At 39.5% G+C, this 24,860-nt stretch overlaps 2 protein-coding genes across 4 annotated transcripts in view; one reads left to right on the plus strand and one right to left on the minus strand.

Moving 5' to 3' along the window:
• The window catches only part of NCBP1 (nuclear cap binding protein subunit 1), a 37,633-nt gene extending 19,964 nt beyond the window's left edge, over nucleotides 1–17,669 (plus strand). For both annotated transcript variants that reach the window (XM_061132627.1, XM_061132628.1), the window contains 13 exons: nucleotides 331–441; nucleotides 1,159–1,223; nucleotides 2,760–2,822; nucleotides 3,055–3,129; nucleotides 5,003–5,106; nucleotides 7,097–7,219; nucleotides 8,164–8,266; nucleotides 9,082–9,175; nucleotides 9,984–10,087; nucleotides 11,739–11,853; nucleotides 13,194–13,322; nucleotides 14,083–14,196; nucleotides 15,823–17,669. In XM_061132627.1, the coding sequence (XP_060988610.1) occupies nucleotides 331–441; nucleotides 1,159–1,223; nucleotides 2,760–2,822; nucleotides 3,055–3,129; nucleotides 5,003–5,106; nucleotides 7,097–7,219; nucleotides 8,164–8,266; nucleotides 9,082–9,175; nucleotides 9,984–10,087; nucleotides 11,739–11,853; nucleotides 13,194–13,322; nucleotides 14,083–14,196; nucleotides 15,823–15,936 (1,314 nt within the window). In that variant the 3' untranslated portion in view covers nucleotides 15,937–17,669. The remainder of the gene's footprint in view (nucleotides 1–330; nucleotides 442–1,158; nucleotides 1,224–2,759; nucleotides 2,823–3,054; nucleotides 3,130–5,002; nucleotides 5,107–7,096; nucleotides 7,220–8,163; nucleotides 8,267–9,081; nucleotides 9,176–9,983; nucleotides 10,088–11,738; nucleotides 11,854–13,193; nucleotides 13,323–14,082; nucleotides 14,197–15,822) is intronic.
• A 664-nt stretch (nucleotides 17,670–18,333) lies between these two features.
• XPA (XPA, DNA damage recognition and repair factor) overlaps nucleotides 18,334–24,860 on the minus strand; it is a 28,127-nt gene continuing 21,600 nt past the window's right edge. The window contains exon 6 of one of the 2 annotated variants that reach the window (XM_061132632.1): nucleotides 18,334–19,601. In XM_061132632.1, the coding sequence (XP_060988615.1) occupies nucleotides 19,453–19,601 (149 nt within the window). In that variant the 3' untranslated portion in view covers nucleotides 18,334–19,452. The remainder of the gene's footprint in view (nucleotides 19,602–24,860) is intronic. The other variant, XR_009691132.1, reaches the window with a different exon arrangement.

Below are 24,860 nucleotides of genomic sequence, written 5' to 3' on the forward strand. Positions count from 1 at the left end.
TGAAACTCTGATGGCTCTGTGAGTCCCTAGTAAACTGTACCTCCCTGAATTAACTCTGATACTTTCAAAGTTGAAATTTAATTCTCTGGAAATATCAGCTAAGCATTAATTTTTGCATATTCTTATTGATTGAGTTACAGAGATAAAGAAATCTTCATTACGGTATTCAGTCATAGATCTTTGTGTATTAGAAAGCATAGTTTTTAAGGTTAAAAAGTTACTTTTTAAAATTATGAATATCATAGAATTTAGAACACTGAGGTCTTTCTAAATAGTAGAAGTGCATGGATAGCTGTCAAATTGAGTTGCTGACTCGTGATTCCCTTGTAGGTGATCTTTGCAGAGCTGTTTCAACTTCCAGCACCGCCTCATATCGATGTGATGTACACAACGCTTCTCATTGAACTGTGCAAACTTCAGCCTGGCTCTCTACCCCAAGTTGTATCCTTTCTTTTGTTTTTAAACATACTCTGTTTGGCCTGGCTTTACAAGATTATTAAATATTTCTGCTGGTGGGTTTAAATCACTTCATGAAAAGAGTTTGGCATTTCTTTAAAAGTTAAAAATCACATATACCATACAATCAGCCACTCTTTGACTGTTTACCCAAGAGTATTAATGTTTATAACTTTATGTGTAACAACCCAAAACTGGAAACCGTCCAAATATCCCATCAATACATGAATGGATAAGCAAATTTTGTTACAATTATACAATGGAATACTACTCAGGTTAAAAAAAAAAACAAAATAGATTTTCAATGCAGGCATCAACATGAGTGAATTGCAAAATATATGTTGAATAAAACATGCCAAACAAATATGAATTCATAGTATATGATACCATTTACACAGAATCCTAGAAAATGCAAATAATGTAGTGACAACAGACCAATATTTGCTTGGAGGCATAAATGGGAAGAAGGGAGGATGGATTATAAGGAGAATGTGGCAATTTTGGAGGTGATGTAAATGTTTATTATCTTGATTTCACAGGTGTGTATAGGTCAGGTATATTGTATATCATTGATACCTCTAAGATCAGTTACTTGAAAAGAATTACTAGTCATTACATAGACTTCTAGGAAATGTTATTCATTTTTTCTATCACAGATTATTTTCAAAGAGAGTATAGTTTTCCTTATCCTGAAATTCACAGCTTGCACAGGCAACTGAAATGTTATATATGCGTTTGGACACAATGAATACTACATGTGTAGACAGGTATAGTATTCCCCACCCCACCCCCCCGCCACTTTTTTTTTTTTAATATTTGCCTGCGGTCGGTCTTAGCTGCTGCAGGTGAGATCCAGTTCCCTGACCAGGAATCAAACCCACGTCCCGTACGTTGGGAGCATGGAGTCTTAGCCACTGGACGACCAGGGAAGTCCCTGCCTTATTTCTGTAGAGTGTTAGCAGCTTCTACTCCCTGTACTTTATAAAAGTGTTTGATCAGAAAAATATTTGCCCTCTTAAGAATTTCCAAGTTGGTTTTTCTTTCTTGCCTCCTCCAAATAATCCTGTATATAATAAAGCTCATACTTGTTGTAATATAGCATTTCACTTTCTAGTCTTAATTTTCAATATGAAATAATACCCATGCTGAAGTTTTCTTTAATTTCATTGCTTATTTGGTGCTTTGGTATGGTTACGCTTTCCCTCTGTAATTAGGTAGGTAAGCTTTTAAAATAGGCTCTATGCTAATTCATATGTAGAAGCAGAGTCTAATCCTATATATTTATTATGTTTATATATTATGTATTTGTTTATAGATAGTGTCTGTTTTTAAAACAATTAGCTTCTCTATAACTACAACTTCAAGACTGAGTTTATACAAAAGACCGTATTGGATTTTTATGGCTGTGTTAATTGGCATGCCCCTGTTGTCTTTTGGGTGAGATCTTACTGCCTGTTAGCTAATATGCTCTCTTACTGTCACTTTCCCAAATTAGCTTAGAACAGATAGTGAATATTTTCCATAATCTGTCATGTCCATTGTTCAAATGCAATATTTGAAAACTATCAGAAAAGGCTGTCCTGTGTGTTGACCTATTATCTTGAGTAGTTTTAATGATTGAAATTATAGGGACATAAATGATGTGCTTTAAGGTGTCTGCTGAGGTTTTTCCCAGTCTAATTAATAAACTGCCAGTTGCTCTGGGCATTCCAACTATGCCATTCATTCAGCAAGTATTTACTGGGCTCTTACAAATTTCACAGCATGATATAGTATACTAAAGTGATCCCTATCTAGTTGGAGAGATCAGGGGTGTCTTTAAGAGAAAAAGGGGCTTTGATGGTATGTTTCGTTGTTTGTGGTAAAAAGGGCATGGTATGATAATGAAAGACTGTGCTTTTGCTCTTGCGTTTATAAAATGTTTTTAATCTTTTTTTGCACCTCATGGAGTTTCATTGTCAGTTATATGGAATAATACATCCCTCAGCAGTTACTGCAAGAATTAAATTATATAATATAAACACATAGAAGGTTCGTGATATAAAACAGGCACTTGAGTTGTACCTGTTATTCTCTTGAAAAGGATAGCACTGTTAGGAGGAGTGAGATGGGTACTGTTTTTTTTTGAAGTAGAAGATGAGTTGCAGGATTTGCACAGAGAGGGGTAGGTGGCAGAAGAAAGTAACAGCTGTAGGTAGGGTGAAAATAGGGTCTTATTTGTCTGAAGAATTATGTGAATTCCTATTATAAACTGCAACCTTTCATCCTTTTCCATCCCCCCCCCCCCCCACTTCTTTGTGTAGGTTTATTAATTGGTTTTCCCATCATCTAAGTAACTTCCAATTCCGTTGGAGCTGGGAAGATTGGTAAGTAGTGTTATGTATATCTGTCTTTCTCTACAGTTTACCATTTTAAAAAGTAATATTTAAAACTATAATATAAAAACAATCTTTTTTGTGATCTGAAAGATTTAGTTTTTTTAATACATACATATAAATGAAATAATGTAGGTAGAAGGGAACTATTTGCAGCTTAATACAAGGTAGATACAGATGTGGATTATGTGTAAGAACTTGTAAAACTGTATTTTGTCATTAGGTCAGATTGTCTTACTCAAGATCCAGAAAGTCCCAAACCAAAGTTTGTAAGAGAAGTTCTAGAAAAATGTATGAGGTAAGTTCTTTGTGTTTTCTCCTTAGCTTAGGTTCTCCCATTTCTGTGGGGGAGGTTTCCCTTCTCAAATGTATGTCCAGAATATCATATCATTAAAATCCAAGTACCTTTCTTTCTTCCCTTTCAGATTTATGCTGAAAAATTAGGGCAGCCATGCCATCTGGATTCTATGTGAATTAAGTCAAAAAGTTTATTTTTGTCAAATATACTTTGAAATAATTTCAAATTTTAGGAAAGTTGCCAAAATAGAACTCTGTATGATGTTCATCTAGATCCCCTAGTTAACATTTTACTACATTCGTTCTAATGCCTAGTCCTTTTAGCCTCTCTGTATAATATCTACCCTTTATATTGGTCTTTTTCTGAACTTTTTGAAAACAAGTTGCAGATATGATGTCTGATCCTAGTCGGTTGTATATTTCCCCCAAACAAAAAAACACTTCTCCATGACGAGAATACAGCCCTCCAGATCAGGATGTGAGCTGATACAGTAATACCACTTGTACAATCCACAGATGCTGCTGAAATTTTGCCAACCATCCCAACAATATTTTTTTCCTTTCTGGCCCAGAATTCTATCCAGGAGCATGTGTAGCATTTAATTGTCATTTTCTTCTGATTCCTTCACCTTGAACTGCTGTTACTCTTTCTCGTTCACATCACTGTCAGTTTTAAAGACTGTGGGCCTTTGCTCTGTTGCCTTGGTGCATCCTCATGAGTCACGTCTCACACTGTCCACCACTGAAGATGTTAATCTTGATTAGATGGCCACGTCAGGCTTCTCAGCCTGGAACTCGCCCTTTCCCCCTTTGTAGTTGATCGGTGTTTTGTGGGAAATGCCCTGAGGTGGCACTCAGGTCTTAGAGCAGATCTCCACTGCAGCTTGTACTTTTATCGCCACCACTGTGATGATCCTCAGGTGATGATTCCCTTTTTCCATTATTCCGTCTACGTTTATTAGTTGACTTTCTCCTGTAAGAGAGAGCTTTCCTTTTTTAGCTATTAGTTCCTGTGTTTATGTATCAGCAGAGACTGTTTCATTCAGTGACACTCATCACTGTCGGTACTTACTCTGATGCTCAGATTTTGCCCCGATTTGTCCACTGCGAGTCCCTTGTGCCTTCTGTGTCCCTGTTTTTCCCTTCCTTTAATGTTCCCCCTCCATTCATTGAGCATTTCCTTATTTCTGGCACAGATGTTCCAGGCTCTTCTTATGTTTCCTTGCCCCTTTCCTGGAATCATCTATTCATATTCAAAAAGGAGGAGCTTCTTTTATGGAGCATGGTATTTAAGTAGCAAGGTCTGGACACTTGATGTGTTTATTGCTATTGGGTATAAGTGGTTTTCTGCCCTCTAGATGGACAAGCATAGTGAATATATTTATGCAGACATGTACCCATACATACACAAATCTGTTTTTATATCCACCTAGATGTGTGTGTCTTTCCAGTTCCATCCCAACATACCATTTTTCTCCCTAGCCTTCCTCTTTGCCATGATTTCTAAATACCTTGGCAGACATTAAGGAACTTGTCTCCCATGGTCTGGATAAGTATTTATCTACTACAATATAACCAATCTTCCAACCGTACAAACTGTTTCCTCCACCTCATCACACCCTGCCATCACCACCTCACATCCTTGGCCACCGGGCTTGTGGACCCCCTGGCCCACATCTCCGTACAAAGCAGGAAGTTCTGAAGAAGACGTGGGTTCTGGTGTGCTGGCCCAGGCAGGAGTTAAAACGACGTGTTGCCCTTTACTTCCTGGTTGTCAGCTGAGTGCCGGGTGCTGCTCTCCTGAGTAAAGTTGGCTATTACCAAAGAATGAGACTGGTGAACGGTATTTTCTGAGGCTTTTATTTATATTGTAGGTTGTCTTACCATCAGCGTATATTAGATTTTGTCCCTCCTACCTTCTCAGCTCTATGTCCTGCAAACCCAACCTGCATTTACAAGTATGGAGATGAAAGTAGCAGTAAGTAATGAATCCTCTGTTTTTCAAAGGTACTAATGCAAGTATTAAGTCAGTTTTCTAAGGTGGAGAAAGTAAATTATTTCTCTTTTTTGGGTTTATATTTTCTCTGTTTGAAAGGTGATTTCTCACCAGCCTCTGTTGTTTTCTTTGCCCTGTCATAATTTTAAACATTTACTGTGATTTACTTAGTTATTACTGTCTTGTAACTGTTTTTAATATTGTTTAAAATGTTTTCTTCATGACATTTTAAGTGTTGTTAAGTATAGCAAGATGAATTTATAGCCAGAACTTACTAAAATGAAACTATGTGTTTGTCATGGCAATTTTGATTACATGAATTGATTTATCATCTGCTAACAGTACAGGAGTGGGAATATAGATGCACATGGAGACTACATGTTTTACCTGCAGCGAGCCTCTAGTCTAGAAGCAAATTCTTAAACACACTTTTCTTACTTTTTGGTCACGTCATTTCTGAGATTTGCACTGTAAATCAAAGGGACTGATTGATATGCCGTATTGTGCTTCAGACTCACTCCTCTCCCCTGCTCTCATGTCGCACCCCTGCTTCTCCCCCTGCACTTGAGACTACACCTGTTTTCCTTGAAACAAAACTCGATTCCAGTGCTGAGTATTCCATTTCCTATGTTACTGTGTCCCTTATTCCTTAAAACAACTTTTGAGAAATAGGTATGTTCTTAACAACAGTTTTACAATGAGGGAATAGCTTCAAAGAAGCTATTCTGGGCTAAAGCCCAGACTTAAATACTGAGCAGCCTTGTTCTTGAACACTGTGTTTTCTGCAAAAAGCAAAGCTTGATGCGGTACTTATAAGTGCCACATTTTGATTTCTGCTTTGTACTGGCTCAGAGAACCATAAGATACAGTCTTTGATATCAAAGAGTTCAGACTTTTGTTGAACACTGAGCTTTCTTTTTTCCCCACAGAAATAACTCAGCCTTCAGCCTAACACTTAAGGCCCACCTAACTGTCGTTTCTACTTTATGATTTGTCACTTCTTCTCAAGTGACTGCAGCCAAGCCCACTTTGTTTTTTCCATGCTTCTCATTCTTGGTCTTACCTGTTTGTACCATCATCCCTTTCTGTTCTCTGGTTCCTGTTCTCTCTCCAGGATCTAGCCCGAGCTCCACTCTTGTAAATATTTCCTTAACCTTTAGCAAGCCAGTGTTGTGTTACTCTCTGGCTACTTTTTATGTGAGTATCTTGGTTCCTTACCTAGAATGTAGACTTGTTGATGGTGGGGGATTTTTCTTCCCTTTCCCTCACACTTTCAAGAAAAGTACAGAGCACATGTGAATTGTTGGGACTGACTTTATTCATTCCAAGTGCTTAGTAACTCGTATTCTGTGTCAGAATTGCCTTTTTTGCTACCTCTTTGTCTACCTTACATTAAAAGTAGAGTTCCCATTGCTCTGGTGATGCCGTGCAGTATGTGTCAGCACAGACTGTACACAGTAAGGACCAACAGTAAACACTGGAGTCACAGCACACGAGCATCTGGCTCATACAGACTCACGTATGTGGATTCAGCAAAAGAGAAGAGCAGAGTCGGTCTTAAGTTTGCAGCCTTCACCTTACTCAAACCCAAACTTAGTTTCCACTGTATCAGGGAAAGGAGGCGCACTGACCAAAATGAAAGAGAAATAGATTCTCAGCCTTTCAGCTTACAGAGGCCTAGGGATCGGAGACCATCAAAGGAGAGTTGTAGCTGTGTTTCCCGAGGAAGATCCATACCTGCCTCACACTCTGAATTTCAATTAGCTCCGTGTTCTTAAGGAAGTATTGAGGCAAGAAACCTATTAGGCCTTATTTCAGGTGAAAAGCCATTGACATACTGAATGAAACTTTCATGTGTGGTTATCTTTACACAGAATAAATATTGACCTTAGCATAGAGAGTACTCTATTTTAAAAGAAAGTCATTTCTTAAAAGTTTTTCAGTTATTTAACTCTTTGCATTCTGTGCTTAGACTCTCTTCCTGGACATTCGGTTGCCCTCTGTTTAGCTGTTGCCTTTAAAAGTAAAGCAACCAATGATGAAATCTTCAGCATTCTGAAAGACGTCCCTAATCCTAATCAGGATGATGATGATGGTAAGGGAATTAAATATTTGTTGAATGGAACTATGTATGGGTCAGGCTTAAGTAAAAACATAATTCTCGTACAGTATATTTGTTTAGCCTGACAGCCTGTCAGTTATTCCCCAGAGCACAGGTATTCACTTAACTGTGAATAAAAGTGAACACACTGTTCACTGAAACACTGCCTGCTTTCACTTTAGAGAGGTTCCTGCATAGGAAGACTTGGTGTATTATAAAGTTGGGTGTTCTCTCCAAATTGAACTATAAGTTTATCATCAACAAAAGATAAGACAAAAAGCCATGAGAGGGACTTGCTTTGTCATCTATTAAAACATCTTGGAAACTACAATAACTGAAACAAAAAAAGACGAATTAATGAAACAGATCAAGTCTCCTGGGACAACGGGGTAACCGTTTAGGAGGAAAATTTTGTTAGATCTGTACACAGAGAAAAATGGCTTAAAATATTAATGGTGTTTAGATTATTACTGAGATTTTGTTTAGATTTTTCTAAGAAGTTTGTATTATGATGTTAGAATATATTTAGAAAGTATAATTCAGAATGTTAAATATAAACATTGTCAGACATCTTAGGACATGGACCTAAAGTGTAAAGGGCTTAGTGTATTTTTTTCTTTTACTGTATTATCTTGCCACCCATGTAGAGAGATAAGAACAAAGAAATCTGTGTGGTATTTGTAAAAAGAAATGGATCATATAGAATAATTTGGGAAACAATCCCCAAAAACTTCAGAATTAAGGTCATGCTTAGTTTTGTATTTTGAGGACACGCGATTAATCAGTGACGGTCTTTTATTGTCTGTTAGTGCGCTGAGACATTGCTTGAACGTGGGACTCAGTATTTGGATATGAGTGTGCCATCTGCTTAGCAATACAGGTTAGGGACCAGAGAATTGCTCTGCTTAATCTTCCTAACTCTTTCTACTGTTGTTCAGATGAAGGATTCAGCTTTAACCCACTGAAAATAGAGGTCTTTGTACAGACTCTGCTACACTTGGCAGCCAAGTCGTTCAGCCACTCCTTCAGCGCTCTTGCAAAGTAAGTGCGGCCAGAGCACACATGCCCTCTTGAGGGTTTCAGACCTTGCTGCGTGAATACAGTGGTGTGGTGGTTTTTACCTTAAGATGGTTGAATAGAGAGATCTTAATAGCGTCATATAACTTGATACAGTGGGCTCTGGCTTGTGGTAGCTACCATCCCAGTGCGATGGTTCCTGTCTGTGGTTTGCATATATATATAAAGTGTACATTTTTTCACATAAACCTTTAGAGAAACAAAAACCTGGGTCCATAGGACAGTCAGAAAGTTCCCACCTTGTCCAAGGATCTTCCTAAAAAGAGGGTGAGCAGAATTGAGAGCCAGCTGCATTTTTGGGAGCCACCCAAAGGTTGGCATCTAAAGACAGAACTTTTTAACTCATCATACAGTCTAAATGAAGAACGAACATATAGATATTCTTCCCAATCAGGCAGAGAAACTAGATTCCTCACCCCATCTCAACTTCCTAGTCTCTCTCTGAGACTTGCAAGGCTCCCACAGAAGATGCAGGCAGAATACTACACTGGTGTTAGGAGACTATTCCTTAGCCCTCATCTGTCCTTAAATACACAGTAAACTAGAGTCCTTGGCTAATGACAGTATTTTGTAATTCTCCTAAGATTGTGAGACAAATGCCATACAAATTGAATTCCTAATCATACCTTTTATATTCCTCAATGATTAATGATGTTTGGTTATTTTGTATTTTATACTGCACTGGAAATTGAGTAACGTTGTAAAGCTTTGAAAATGTTAAGATGCTCAATAAGTTTATATGTGCTATTTCTGCCCCCACCCCCACCAACCATGAAAAGGTTTCATGAAGTCTTCAAAACCCTAGCTGAAAGCGATGAAGGAAAATTACATGTTCTAAGAGTCATGTTTGAGGTCTGGCGGAACCATCCACAGGTAAAAACTAATTAGACATGTTGAGATGCTGATTGTATAGGTATAAAAAGAAGGCACTTGATATCATTGTTTTAGTTTGTAGAACATGAAATTTGACTGTGCCCTTCGAACAGTTTTTAAATCTATAATTTTAGTGTTGTGGAAGTAATGATGTTTGAGTCATTCTCTAAAGAGCAAGTGTTATGATTTGGTATGATATTATAATATCTCAACACATCTTAAGTAAGAATGCTTATTTCTTGGAAGGTTCTCCAATTGGGTAGGAAATAGTTCTTTAGTCTATCCAGTTTCTATTTTTAAACAGGCCCCAGATTTCTCAAATCTCAATATACTATTTTAATACCATGTGTTATAAAGAGGCATTAAAATAAGTTTTGGAGTATATTTACGACATTTTTCATGATAAAACTTTAGGATTAACTTTGACACATTATTAACCAGGATATTTTTGAACTAACGCATGCTTATGGCCAGCAGTTTATTATGTAAATGAATACTGAAACATCTGTAGTCGGTAACTTCCAGGTAACAACGGATGTCTTACTAAATCTCTGGTCAGTACGTTGCAAGTATTAGCCTTCAGAGTTTCTTTTTGCTCAGTCTTTATTTGTGTTATTGTAGTCTTACAAAAAGTACCAGAGCCAAGCAGAAGGGAAAACAAATCTTGAGACCTAATGGTCAAATTGTTCAGTTCCATAACTACTGAATGTTCACACCCATCCTATTTTAACTATTATTTAGCAGTGGGATTATTGTGGCCTACATATAACTGTGACTTCCCTGAATAACTTCTTTCCTCTGACCATAGATGATTGCGGTTCTGGTAGATAAGATGATTCGTACGCAGATTGTGGACTGTGCTGCAGTAGCAAATTGGATCTTCTCTTCAGAATTGTCTCGTGACTTTACTAGGTAAAATGGGTTATTTTACAAAGTTCTTATTCTCTCAGAATTCTTACACATGAGCTCCAAATTCTGGTCCAGACCAGGTCATACTAGTATCACAGTGGTCCAGCCTGGACTCGGCAGAGATTCTTGCACAATGGAAATACACACAACCAGTCTGGTTGCAGTGTGTTTTAGGGACACACACATAAAAGGTGAATTAGGACTTAAAAGTAGAAACGCTTACAGAGGGTCCAAACTGTTGGGCGGGGAGATCGGGCTGTATGTCAGGGTCTCAACTAGACAATGGGACATGGCAGGAGTTCACAGTAGGAACCAGCAGAAATCAGTCCGTTGTAGATTAAGTGCACATTATGGAGGGATTGAGGAAAGCCTGGCGGGTACCTGAATGCCACTGGGGGAGGAGGTCTCACCTTAGTCATAAAATTCCTAGATGTAATACACAGAAAATTCTCTCTCGACTCGTTCCCCCTAAAGGAAAGAGACTTTAAGTTTGGTTCTTATGCATGAAGCAGAGTCCACAGGCTTTATACCTGATCAGGACTAGGACAACAGGAGTTGATACAAAATAGGAAACAAAGGAACCCATTACTTGCAAAGACATAAATATCCATCACAGCCTTTATCCTCGTCACTGTGTTTGTTATTGGCTTAGGACACTAAGCTGAACCTTTAGGGTGAAGGAATGTGGTCTAAGATGATCACACCAGCCAAGCTGGCACTCAGAAATGAGGGCAACAGAAGGACATTCTCAGATGTGCAGCATCTCAGAAAACTGCCCACTCAAGTTTGTCAGCCATCAACCCGTAGCGCTTTATGTCTGCAGCTCTCCCTCTGCAGGGCCTTTGCTGACCAGCTGCCCGAGGCAGCGTTCAGGCACTCTGCTGCTTCACCCTGTTTGCTAACACTCTAGACCTTGTTTTATTATGTTCCACTTGGAACTGTCACCATCCAGATTAAACTTGTAGAAGGAAGTGCTCTCCTGCGCTGTATATCCTGGGGTTAGGAGACACAATGTTACAGACATAAAAAGGAGTTAAGAAGCTACTTAAACACACTCATATTTATGCAGCAAACATTTAAAGCTCCTACAGGTGACCCTGGTACTTGAGTAGTTTGAAAAAGTAGTTGACTTAAGTATCTCATTCCTAAAGGCCCAGCAGTTGATAGCTCTTACCAACTAATGAGGTTCTTACATGTTCCAAGAGAATTGGCTGAGTTTGTGCTAGTATAAAGCATGTCAGTGATCCTCAGACTAGGTTTCCATTTCAAAAAAACCACAACACATAGTGTTTACATTCAAAAGAGAGAAAAATGTATTTTTGTTTCTAGGGTGTTTTTTTCTGGTTTGCCATTTCATTGACTATGTACACATACGTTCTATGCGTGTCTAGTAGGGGATGGAAATAAATAAATGACGAGGACCCCAGTATTGCCTTTAGGAAGCTCATCTGAATCTAATGGGTAGAGATAGATTGTGTGCATGATTGATAGTACAAGAAAAATTATGTTGCTGGAGAAATATACCTTATTCTGCCTAAAGAAGAGAAGGCTATATCAGACCTTAATAAGTATGTGTAGATTACAAAAATTGAGAGGGCTTATTTTCTTTAAGTATAGTTTAACATACAGTAACCAAATGCCTTATTACTTTAAGACTGTTTGTTTGGGAAATCTTGCACTCCACAATTCGTAAGATGAACAAACACGTTCTCAAGATCCAGAAAGAGCTAGAAGAGGCTAAGGAAAAACTTGCAAGGCAACACAAACGGGTGAGTCTTGTGTCGGCTGCAAATCATCAAAATAATAAAAGAAATCACTGAGCATATTCATTACCTTGATGGGAGCTTTTTTTTTTTGAGACCAAATCATGCCGAGCTGTTTGTAGAAACGGAGGAGGGGGAAGGACTGGCGTCTGCTCCTCTCTGTCATTTTCCTGCATGGTGAACCTGTTCAGCAAGCCACAAAGCTTGCTTTTTCCGTAGTTTACCATGCTATTGCCTTCCCGAAGGAGAAGGAAGGAGGACACTTGTGTTTCTCTAAAAGTTTCTGATGCAAGACGGAGAGAGAGAGAAGATTGTTAGGGTTCACCCCTTCCCTGGCACAGGGGTGGGGAGGGAGCAGGGCAAGAGGAGACAGCCTTTTCCGGACCCATAAAATACTCCTCGTATTATTAACATGTTTAGCGTTGTTGCCATCTGGGGCAGAAGCAGTGAGCTGGATGTACCCTGAGATTTAACAGATAGTACTGGTGTTCTTCGTGACCGTTTTCCAGGGTCAGGCACATTTACCAGAGAAAGGTAAAACCAAGTTTAATGACTCATACAAACCCAGAGCAGTGTCAGGCGCCAGTCACCGTGCGGGCACACACACATACATGAGGGACAGTATGCAAACACAAGCCGCAGACGCTGTGAGGTAAACGGCATCATCCCCATTTTATACCTGTACCTGCTCCAGAGACTGGACTTCACACCACCCTCTTCTCTAGATATGTGGTGTCCGTGTGATAACCACTAGCCGCATGTCACTTTAATAAAATTTGAATACAATGTAAAATTCAGTTCCTTGGTCACACTAACCACATTTTAAGTGCTCAGTAGTCATGTGTGGCTATTGTGAGGGCAGTGCAGATTTATGTTAACAAAAAAGTTTTGTGATGAGAGGTTCCCAAGACCCTAGCCCTATATTTCTCCTAGGAGCAACAGTTCAGCGTTCACAAACTCAGGGTTCACAGCAATTTGATAAAACAACCATTGTGAATAACAAGAATCGACTGTACATTTTCCAAAGCTGTTTTCATTTTGAATGAAGACTGTGACATACATTTCCTCCTTGAGTGGACTATCCTGTAAAAGGCATCACTCATTCTGCTACATAGGAAACCCAATGCCGTCACCCAAGACAAGTGCCACTGAATCTCCTTGGCCTAGATAAGCACTCACAGGACTTTGGATATCTGCCTGTATGTTTGGTTCTCCTCTTGTAGAATACAAGTCTTCAGATAGTATTTGACCAGACACAGTAAAATTCTCAGGTCTGCTTGTTGGAGTTTGTTTAATATACTGGAATTCTAAATGGTGGTTTCCTTTTGTTCCTCTGCATTCTGTAGCGAAGTGATGATGATGACAGAAGCAGTGACAGGAAAGATGGGGCCCTTGAAGAACAAATAGAAAGACTGCAGGAAAAAGTGGAATCTGCTCAGAGTGAACAGAAGAATCTCTTCCTTGTCATATTTCAGGTATCGTGACTTGGGACATTGATAGGTTCAAAAAAAACCAGTATATTTCTTTAGTTTTAAAAAGTTTTTAATCATTAGAAGTAATACATGCTTATTTGTAAGGTCTTAAATGTATAAAAATTTACACAGGAAATAAAAGTTCACTAACTGGAGGTCATTCTGTTGTTAATTAGCATGTATATTTCTTCTTGCTTAAAAAATGGGGGATGCTATTACTAAGTACTTGTAGATCTGTTTAGATGATTGCTTTCCTTCCTGAAGATTTTTGTGTATACATTCCTGTTAACATTTCTGATTATGTCCTTAAAACAGATTCTAAGAAAAATTACTAGCATAAGTAATCTAAATACTAAAGGTTAGATTACTTTTGTATTGCCAAAAATGATGTGCTACTCACCTCATGAGGCTCCCCAGGTGTCTCAGTAGTAAAGAAGTCTTCCTGCCAATGCAGGAGATGGGGGTTTGACCCCCTGGAGAAGAAAAGGGCAACCCACTCCAGTATTCTTGCCCAGGAAATCCCGTTGACGGAGGAGCCTGGCGGGCTACAGTCCATGGGGTTGCAAAAAGTCAAAAGCAACTTAGGGACTAAACAACTCATGTTATCACTGGTCTGCCTTTCCACACCTCAGTATTTATTGAATCATGAACGTTAGGGATACATACCACAGAGATAGGGTGAAACAAGCAATACCCTTGAGGTCTCTTGGCCAAAAATGTGATTGTTTACTAACACCTCTGGAACTTTGTACCCTATTTCCAGCGCTTTATCATGATCCTGACCGAGCACTTAGTACGCTGTGAAACTGATGGGACCAGTGTGTTAACACCGTGGTATAAGAACTGTATAGAGAGGCTCCAGCAGATCTTCCTACAGGTTTGTGGAAAACTTTGATTAGGATAATAAACTCACTATTCTCAGCCATGGGGATTCTCTCCTAGCTCAATTAGAATGCAACCTGTAAGTAATAGAGCTTCAAAATGACATGACTTAAGCAGCGGTTGCCCAGTCGGTAAAGAACCTGCCTGAGAAATCCCACGGGCAGAGGAGCCTGGAGGGCTGCAGTCCACGGGGTCGGGGAGCGTCGGACACGACCCAGTCACTAAGCACACGCATCCTCAGCCGCAGGGGCTCTCCATTTTACTTATTTATCATCTTTTTTTCTCCGTTTTAAAAAGCACCGACTCTGTCAGGTTATCTAGTACCTGTAAGCCCCTCAGTTAGTGTCCATTTGTTCCTACTGCTGCTCGTCAGGATATTCAGGCTTAAAACTGGCTCTGTGTCACTCAGACTCCTAACTGCCATTCTCTTTGTTGGAGAGCCTAGCTGTAACACAGAATAGAAAGATGCTAAGGGAAGCGTAATAAGATTTTAAGAACCTCTATAAATCCAAAGTTCAAATGATAACCGTGCTTCTGGAGGCGCTATTAATAATGTAAGTTCCCTGAGGTTCTTAGAGAAAGCAGACTGCAACACGTCCTCCGCTGGATTTAAGTTAAAGATTTGAAGTAGAGTGGTGTCTTCAGACACCAACACCCCAGGCAAGTCCTTATCTGTTTGTTCTAGACAAGAGTCATTAAAGCAGAAGGCTTAAAGGGGAAAAAAGTTTCCTTAAAAAATCTAGAGTAAATTTTTGGTTGAAGGCTTATTTATTGTCAACAGCCTGATCCTATAGGAATCTGAGTATATTAAAGTTTATATATGTACATGTAGAAGAAACTTTCATTTTCTGACAATTTTTTCTAGTTAGGCTCAATAAGTCACTGATTTTCAGTAACACAGATGACCTCTATTTTAAAAGATAAAAAACAGTGAGGTTTGGGTTTCCTGTTTTGTGGAATACTTAAGAGATCACTGGCTAACTCTGAAATATAAATAGATTAATTTTTTTCTTAACACATCTCTTTGCTTAATGCCCTAACCAAAGCAGGGAATGATTTCCAGAATTTCTTCTTCATAGTTCATCCTTTGTCTGGGCAACTTTTAAAAAGTCACACTTCAGGGGAAGGGCTTCCCTGGTGGCTCAGATGGTAAAGCGTCTGCCTGCCGTGCGGGAGACCCGGGTGTGATCCCTGGGTTGGGAAGATCCCCTGGAGAAGGAAATGGAAACCCACTCCAGTATTCTTGCCTGGGAAATTCCATGGACCGAGGAGCCTGGTGGGCTGCAGTCCACACGGTCACGAAGAGTCGGACACGACTGAGCGACTTCACTTTGAATTAGAGAAAAGCACCAGCTGAGCTCGCCCAGCACTGTAGCAGTGCTGCTGCCACGGCCTTGCAGTATGAGCTGCATAAGACAGACCAGAACTGGTCTTTCATTTCCCCTGTATTTTCTCAGTACTTGGGCTTTCCAGGGTTATTATTCCTACCAGCCAGACCACTTTTTTCTCTGCTCTTTGGCATCACTCCACAGTGTGGGTGGGCTTTAGGGGAATGTTCTGTGAGATTGCTTATGTGCTCCTTTTCCCAACCTAAACTCTACCCCCTTTTCTGTGTCTGCAGCATCACCAAATAATCCAGCAGTACATGGTGACCCTGGAGAACCTGCTCTTCACTGCTGAGTTAGACCCGCACATCCTGGCCGTGTTCCAGCAGTTCTGTGCCCTGCAGGCCTAAGGGTCATTTTTTTTCCCCCCTTCCTGTCAAGATTTTTTTAAAAGATCTCAAAATAATCTGTCTTATTTTTTATTGTTTGAATGCTTGCTTTCTTGTAGCATCCTGTCACTTTCTAAAAGAGAGAGGAGGACAGTGAAGAAATATGGTATTGATTACCCTTAACTGCCCCTAAAAAGCAGATATTCCCTAATGACAATAATGTGATAATGACCATAGGATGTATTGTATATGTGACAAATACAGCTTTTCTGATATTTTTTTCTCCTTAAGGCACAAAAGATAACTAATTTGAGGTATGTGAAACACTAGAGGGTCAAGCTTATTTACCAAGTAGTATATAGAACTGATGAATTTATTATCAAGTAGCATAGCTTTTCACAGCTCATGGGTACCTCTAACATGGCTGAAATAAAAACTAAAAATGTTTTTTAAACTTTGGTATTTCATGATTTATCATCTCAGTCTACTTTAGTGATTTCTTTGTAAAATAACCCCATCTGAAATTTTCTCTTCAAAATACTTTTAATTACTGTAGTATTTTTAAGATACTATTAAAAAGTTACTAGAGTAGCACATTCCTAAATCTGAACACAAATCACCTGGGGCTGTCTGAAAAGTTATTTTTTAAATTAATATTAAACCACAGTCTTTCAAACACAGACATATCTGGTAGTTCTTAAGGCTCCCAGGTAATTGCAATATGCAGACAAGTTTTGGAATTATCATCTTAGAAGATCTGGTCATCTCAAATCTGAGACAGATCTGTTCAAGCTCATATAGTGCATTTCTTGTTAAAGTGTGACTCAGAAGTAGCTAGACTGACTAATGCCTAGGGTTGGATGTAGGTCTGGATTTTATTTCTGTGGAATCTGGTCCAAGTAACTAACTAATTCCTAAACCTGTTTCCTATATGGTGTTGAGGCTTAACTAAGATAAGAAAAGTACATTGTAAAATAACAAGGCGTTATCTGACATTCCAAATTTCTAGCATCTTTAGTTTTTTTTTCTCATTGAACCTTTGAAAAAACTTAGCAATAATCCCACAACTGAAGTAGCTTTGTTCATTTGTACAATATAGGTTTTTTTTTTTTTTTTTAACTTAGTACATCATAAGTTTATGGTGCATAATATATGGGGTCTCTTTGGCTCTTTGGTTTGCCATATACTTAGTGGCTACAGAATATAGTCTACTCAGTAGATAGAAATTCCTAGGATTTTAAAACACCATACCATTTAAGACAGATAATCACAAGATTAAAGTTGCATGGCAAGTTACTGGCAGGGAACTAAAAGCCAAGTGCTTAGCTAAATGTTCTTTTGTTTATACTGTTCCTCCTTCCCATAAACTATGTAATTAGTTAGAAATGGCTCCTGTCCTCAAGAAGCTAAAGGGTAACATTCAAGGCTTTGGTAACTTTGACCCTGAAGCTGCTTTGTAATCCTTTCAGAATGTATCGCAAAGTCTGGCTACTTAGACTTTTACCTGATCCACCTCCTTTCTCTGAGACCCTCTTCACCTGTAATGGTTGCTTCTAACAACTGCTTACTGATGTGACCCTGCTCTGATCCAGTCTGGCAAACTAGGTGTATGGAAAAACCAAACCAGAGATTGAATTCTGAAGAAACACATTCAACAATCGCTCTCTCCACAAATGAAGCTCACAGAAACAAAAGAATGGCATGTCACACTGTACATCATACCTTACAATAAATCAATATTCTGTTAAACTGAACTGACGCCATTTAACATGCTTTTTTGTCCAAGTAAACATAATTTTTGTTTTCCTTGACTCTAAATCTCGCAGGAATTACTCAGAAAGCAGTTCAAATGAAGATAAAGTTTGCTTGCTTTTCCTGGAAAGTACTTGGCAGGGATTTCTAGAACTTACTAATAATCTACAATTATATCTGAAAATGAAAGATGAGGACAGAACGTGGCAAGCTGAGCAGAGCATATGTGGCTGTCAGTGATGTCCGGACACCAGGACTGTCTTACATTGAAGGTAAAGAGTGACTGACTAGAAGCCCACCCCAATTGGCAAGTCTTAGCCACACTGGTCTTGGTAATACATGCTCATTAATAACGTGTCATTTGCCATATTTAATCATGACAGTCATTAGATTATTATGCCTATAAGACAGATAAAAACAGGCCCACTGAGCAACTCACCCAAGGTCCACAGCTAGTAAATGGAACCTGAAACTATGTCCATGTGGTGGTTCAAGGGTTCCTTATCTCTCAATGCAGTAATGCTGTGGTCAGCGGCCTGAACCCCTAGTTACTTGCTGGAAGCTTTTGGTTTTGTCCAAAGAAGGTCTTGCTGCCCATTCAGAATCTATTTTTACTGAGCTGTAATATTCAGCATAGCACATGAAAGAAAATCAACATTCAAAAAACATAGTAAACATTTCTGTATTGAATACTTATATAGAGAACAATTAGTAATTACAGTTTCAAGTCTTTGGCTTTGACTTGTTTTGACTTTTGCTCTTCTTCAAGCATAATCTCCAAGAGCTGATCTGAAGAAAAACATGAAAATGTATAAAAAACTTCCTATTAGTAAGATAAAAAGTCCTGTCAAAGAACAACTTAAAATGATCTATCTTGAATTTGTATAAAAAAGAATGCATATATCGCTTCTCGGCCTTTTGGCTAAGATCAAGTGTAAAAGAATGCATACACCCTGTTAATCAAGCACTTGGGATCGATTGCTCTTACCAGGTAACTACCTTGTAATCCTTTTCACAAGATAGGGTAATAGATGACTATTTAAACATGATCCAAATGTCTGGGGTGATGTCAGGTTGTAGGTTACGATTCCTTTAGAAGTGCTACATAAGCACAGAAGCAAGCTGTCTTCCCTCCCAGGATTACATGAGAATACCCGGAAGGCACTTTGCATAGTGTCTGCATGACACATGGAAAATGCTCAGTAAATGTTAACAAGTTATTATTACCTTTGATCAACAAACAGTATAGCTGTTCTTCTGTTCTACCCAGATTTGAAAAGGGATATCCAGACACTGATAGATTATCATAAACCCTAAGGATGTAGAAAACTCGCCCCAGCAAGGCTCCCCCACACCCTGACTTAGAGACAGACATGGTCTAGAAGACCTGGCCCAGGGTCTGGGGTGCAGTGGTCTCCCACCATCCCTGCTGGTTTCTGGGATATGAACTCAGCTCGGCCAGCTTTTGCCTTTACTGCTAAAAACGCCCTCCTACCTCAGTCGAGGGTTTGCCTTGGTCGCTTATTTCTCAGCTTTAGCTCTAAGCTAACACTTTTGAACCCATTTTACTGCTCAGCTCCCACCCTTATTATAGTAAAAATGGTCACACACACAGTGTTCTGCCCACCAGGCCTGCTGGACCTTAACTAAAACCTGCTGTTAAGCCAAAACATACATAATTATTGAAGCATTATTTATACAAGTGGTTCATTCATTTATGAAGACTTTACATTTTGAACAGGACACTAAATTTCCACGCTGTAGAACAGATCACTTAACTAAAAATCACATCTTCTCATATGTCAGTTCATGGCCACACACAGTACAAGTCTTCCGGTACATGTCATCCTCTAGGCTTTCTTCAGCCCCATATTCATGTTGATGAGCAACTGTTTCCTTTTTCCATAGACTGCTTCTTACCGCTCGCCGTAACTCTAAGGAAAAAATAAAAGCCAACTGTTCAGTGGTGCTATTGAGCTGAATTAAAAATCCATTGCTTTTCAGCTGTGTTTAACCAAATATGGTCTATGCCTTAATTTTATAACAAGTCAAAACTAATGATACAGATTTGGCAGGCCTACTTTCTTGCCTCACTAGTTTGGCCTGTGGAATCACTTTGAAAGATTGAAACAGGAGGTTCAGAAATGGGGTATGTGGATTAGAAGAACAGCAAGAAACTAGATTCAGAAGACACGCAAAGAACAGTTTAAGCAACTGACTGTACAAAGCAGGATGCCAAGAATGGCGAGGGGAACCAACTGGGATGACTGAGGACAAGGATTTAAGTTCCTTATAGTCGGGAGCTGCTTCTCTAAGAGGCAAGTCAAACTCGGCAAGAAAACTAGAAAGCCAAGAACCCAGCCACTCTGCTGATGTTTCACCTTAGAAAAGCTGCTCCTGCAACTGACCTTATGTCTGCTGAATTCTTTATTTTACAGAATGACAGCAGTATTTTAGGAGACAAGTTGCTAGTAATTGTTACAAAGTACAACAAATAAAAGAATCACTGGCTATTAAGAGCTGGAAAGAACTAGAGAGTTATTTTACTTCATTTTATTTTGCAGGTAGGAAAAGTGAACAAAGATATGAATAGCAGGGGAACCCAGGTCATGTATTCCAATGTTGAGAACTTTTCCTACTACATCATGCAAAACAGCATTTTCACAAAGAAAAGAATCGTGTTGGATGCTCTGAAAAGCACCCAGGACATGCTAAAGTTCGCACTGCATGTTACCTGAAGAAACCAAATACATTGTGTTAATTAGAAACTAAGCTAATAACATCTCAGTTTCTAGTTTAATGAATAAAAAGCAAATTTTCTCTACCCTGACCAATGACCCAGCATTGTCTTTGATGGCCCCCCTACCTAAGGGAGAGTATGATCACTACCTTCTATGATCTCAACCTTAAAAATCAAAGTACACCAAGTAATCACACATTTTCTTTCATCCATTTTACTATAGGCAGTATCAAAATACCACTTGAATCTTTTTATGTTTAGCCTTTACTATATCATAAGGACAAGCAAACAAACAAGGCCAAGTGTCAGGCACTGTCCTAAGTACTTTATATAAACACATTCGGTCCTCACAAGACTCTGCAGCAAGTACAGCTATCACCCCAGTTTCACAGATGAGGAGACTGGCGCACAGGGGCTACGTAAGCGGTGCCCGAGGCCAGGCAGGCGGGGCACCGTGCGGCTCAGTCCGTGTTCTTCGCCACCGGGCTGGGCTGCCTTCCCATAGCGTCCAGTAGGAAAAGCGCTCTATCTCAGGCTACTTTCAAGCCCCAGGGCACACACGTCTAGATAGTGTGTATCTATCACGTTCTTCTACGCTCTGATCTTTATTCCTATATCCTCCCATATCCTGAAGAACCTTATTTTAAAGTGGGATATTTTAAAATAAAAAACAGTATGCTAACCGGAACTGCACAGATACCTCATGGTTTCAGATAATGACATGATGTTTCTGTTCAAGTTCCAGTACCTACTTTTCAACTTTGTTCTGACGTAAAGTATTCCGGCCACTTCTCCTTTACTACCCAATGAAGACAATCTCAAAATGTGACTACATGCCAACCACTAAGCTAACCTCTGCCCCATTTGAGCATTCTGTGAACTTGAGAAGAAAATTGTTTTCTTAACACTAAAAGAATACTTAACAAAAATATACCTTACTATCCATAATTGTCACAACTGAACATAATGTTTTATTCTGACTTCATGGCTTTTCTTCCCCATTCTTCAGCTAACCTCAAGGTCTATAATGACAAGAACAAAGCCTGTCTTTAGGACATTCCTGAAGAAACTTGTGCTAGAGAGGAAGTAATAAAAAAAAATTTAATAAAAACCTGCTGTCTCATTTTTTGCCACTTTTCTCCACCTGAACAATCTAGTCCTAAAGCCATGAGGAGGAGCAAGTAAAGCCAGCATCTGTGGTAGGGTGGGCAGAGCCCAAGACAAATGAGGAGGGTCTCCTAGAGAGGAGGCAGCACGTGAAGGGGACTTAGTTACATTCAGGACCACCAATCAAATAACTACACATATTATAAAGGATAATGGAAATCAGGCTTCTGACTGTCAGAGAAAGGAATTACAAATAAGGAAAGGGAGAAAACCAGAATAAACCCTAAATTCTGGATTAGAGCTGGGTGTGAACTCAAGGTTTCAACTATACATTATAGATATATAGTGAATACATATTGGCCACCTGATGTGAAGAGCTGACTCACTGGAAAAGGCCCTGATGGTGGGAAAGATTGAAGGCAGGAGGAGAAGGGGATGACAGAGAATGAGATGGCTGGATGGCATTACTGACTCGATGGACAGGAGTCTGAGCAAGCTCTGGAGTTGGTGATGGACAGGGAAGGCTGGGGTGCTGCAGTCCATGGGGTTGCAAAGAGTCGGACACGACTGAGTGACTGAACTGAACTCATACATACGTGCGTGTTTTGAGCTAGAAAGGCGTGCTCAAAGAATACAAAGACACCCCAAAAGGACACAAGAGCTGGTGGGGAGAGACTTCTGTTGGCCTAAATCTGAGGCAATTTGAACATCAAAATAATTGAGGGCAGAAATTAACCAAAAGCCACTGAGAAGAACAGGAATTAATGAATCCATACCAGTAACAAATAAGCAGGGGAGACGATGCTATCAGGGCTGACCTCCAACTATTAAATGTGGAATGAGTGCTGAAGTCAGAAAACAGTCTTTGCAGCCATCATCCTAGGTTCAGGCAAGAACCACCCATGGATGAATGCTAAATTAAGGGGAAGTATTGAACAGAAGCAGGCACTTACATGGTCTTACAGGACTTTTGCCTATCAAATAATAAATACATCACCACTAAGGGCAGATGGATATCACATGCCTCCAGACGTGATACCCTGGAAAAGTCACATCAGTTGTGTACTACCCAACCTGAAATGAATAACCTGAATATGACCATCAGGAAACATCAGAAAAACCCCACATGAAAAACATTACTGCAAAAAAGATAGGCAGAGGAAGGGGAAAGACTTCTTGAAAAATGCCAGTGTCATAAACGACAAGGGCTATGAAAATATCCCAGAATAAAGAAATTTAGAAAAACATGGCACCTAAAGACAATACCTGGTCCTAGACTAGATTTTATACTGGATGAATAAACCACACAGGACGTAACTGGGTCAACTAACAAAACTGGAATAAGGATGACTAAATAAAAATACAGATACTAAACTTTCGTAAGACAATCTCCCTATTCTTTGGAAATTCACATTTTTAGTATTTAGGGATAAAAAAGGCTGGCAGTGTACATAACCTACTCTTAAACGGTTCAGAAAAAGAAACGTGCAGAGAGAATGCACATGGCATGAAGTGCCAACAATGGTAAATCCAAGTGGAGGATATGCAGGTGTCCCTTGTGCCACTCTTATCCTTGCGATTTTATGTTAAGTTTGACATCATTTCCAAAGAAAAACGTTTTTAAAAAGGCAGGCGCTAGATTGAAGGGACATCCACTGGCCAAATTTGGGCATTAAGATGAATAATGGAAAGAAGTACAACAAGGCCATACACTGTCACCCTGCTTATTTAATTTACATGCAGAGTACATCACGAGAAATGCCAGGCTGGATGAATCACAAGCTGGAATCAAGATTGCCAGGAGAAATAACCACCTCAGATAGGCAGATGATACCACTCTTAACTGCAGAATGTGAAGAGGAACTAAACAGCCTCTTGAGGGCGAAAGAGTGAAAAAGCTGGCTTGAAACACAGCATTAAAAAAACTACTATCATGGCATCCAGTCCCATCAGTTCATGGCAAACAGAAGGGGGAACAGTGGAGGAAGTGACAGATTTTGTTTCTTGGGTTCCAAAATCACTGCGGATGGAGACAAACCTATACAGCATATTAAAAAGCAGAGGCATCATTTTGCCAACAAAGGTTCGTATAGTCAAAGTTATGGTTTCTTCAGTAATCACATACAGATGTGACAGTGAACCATAAGGAAGGCTGAGCACCAAAGAACTGATGCTTTCAAAAAACTGTGGTGCTGGATAAGACTCTTGAGAGTCCCTGGGACTGCAAGGAGATCAAATCAATCAATCCTAAAGGAAATCAGCCCCGAATATTCACTGGAAGGATTACTGCTGAAGCTGCAATACTCCGGCCACCTGACATGAAGAGCCAGCTCACTGGAAAAGACCCTAACCCTGGCAAAGACTGAAGGCAAAAGGAGAAGGGGCTGGCAGAGGAGAAGATGGTTAGACAGCATCACTGACTCAGTGGACACGAATTTGAGCAAACTCCTGGAGACAGTGGAGGACAGAGGAGCCTGGCGTGCTGCAGTCCCTGATGTCGCAGAGTCAGACACAACTTCAGTGACTCAACAACAAAGAATGGACAGACTGTAACACTGACTTGAGAATAAGAATCCATGATTCCAACTGCTACTAAAAAAAAGCTCTTCTTTCCAAAAGAAACCAGATAATAACTATAGAAATAACAGAAATAGAAAGTCACCAGTTATATTTACCCTAATAATAACCGACTCACTCAGACAAGATGCAACCTGTGTGCTAAAACCACTGAATGAAACTTAAGGAATGAGAGATTCACACAGTGTTGAGTCACCCCACAGATTTTCTATTAATTATAAAGGGGAAGGGTCCCTTTACAATGGGGAAATCCGGCAGATACTGCCTTCCTTAAGCGATACCACGCGTCTCCTAGGTGACTGATCCAAATATAGTCACGAGAAAACAAACTGCTAATAAATCAGATGGAGGGACATTTCGGAAAATGGGTAGCCTGGACTCTTCAAAATTATAATAAAAGAAGAAGGCTGAGGCAAAAAAGAGACTCTGGATATGTATCATCCTTGATGGGCCCCTGGATCCAACAACTGAAAAGCTATGAAGGACATTGGAACACCTGGGGAGAGACCACATAGATTACATGCTGGGTAACAGCGTTATATTAATATACAGTTTGAGTGTGGTATTTTTTAGTCAGTAGAAAAATGTCCTCGTTTATAGTAGATAAATGCTGAAGTAGTAAGAATCACAGTGTCTGCAAATAACTCTTAAATGGCTCAGCAAAATGTGTGTGTGAATGAATGAGAAAAAAGCAAGTGGAAAAATGTCAACATCTGGTGAAATAAAGCATTTGTTTAATTACAGATTAGTAATAGTTTTTCACATTTCT

The sequence above is a fragment of the Dama dama genome, chromosome 29 (genome assembly GCF_033118175.1).
Source record: "Dama dama isolate Ldn47 chromosome 29, ASM3311817v1, whole genome shotgun sequence".
Classification (NCBI taxonomy): domain Eukaryota; kingdom Metazoa; phylum Chordata; class Mammalia; order Artiodactyla; family Cervidae; genus Dama; species Dama dama.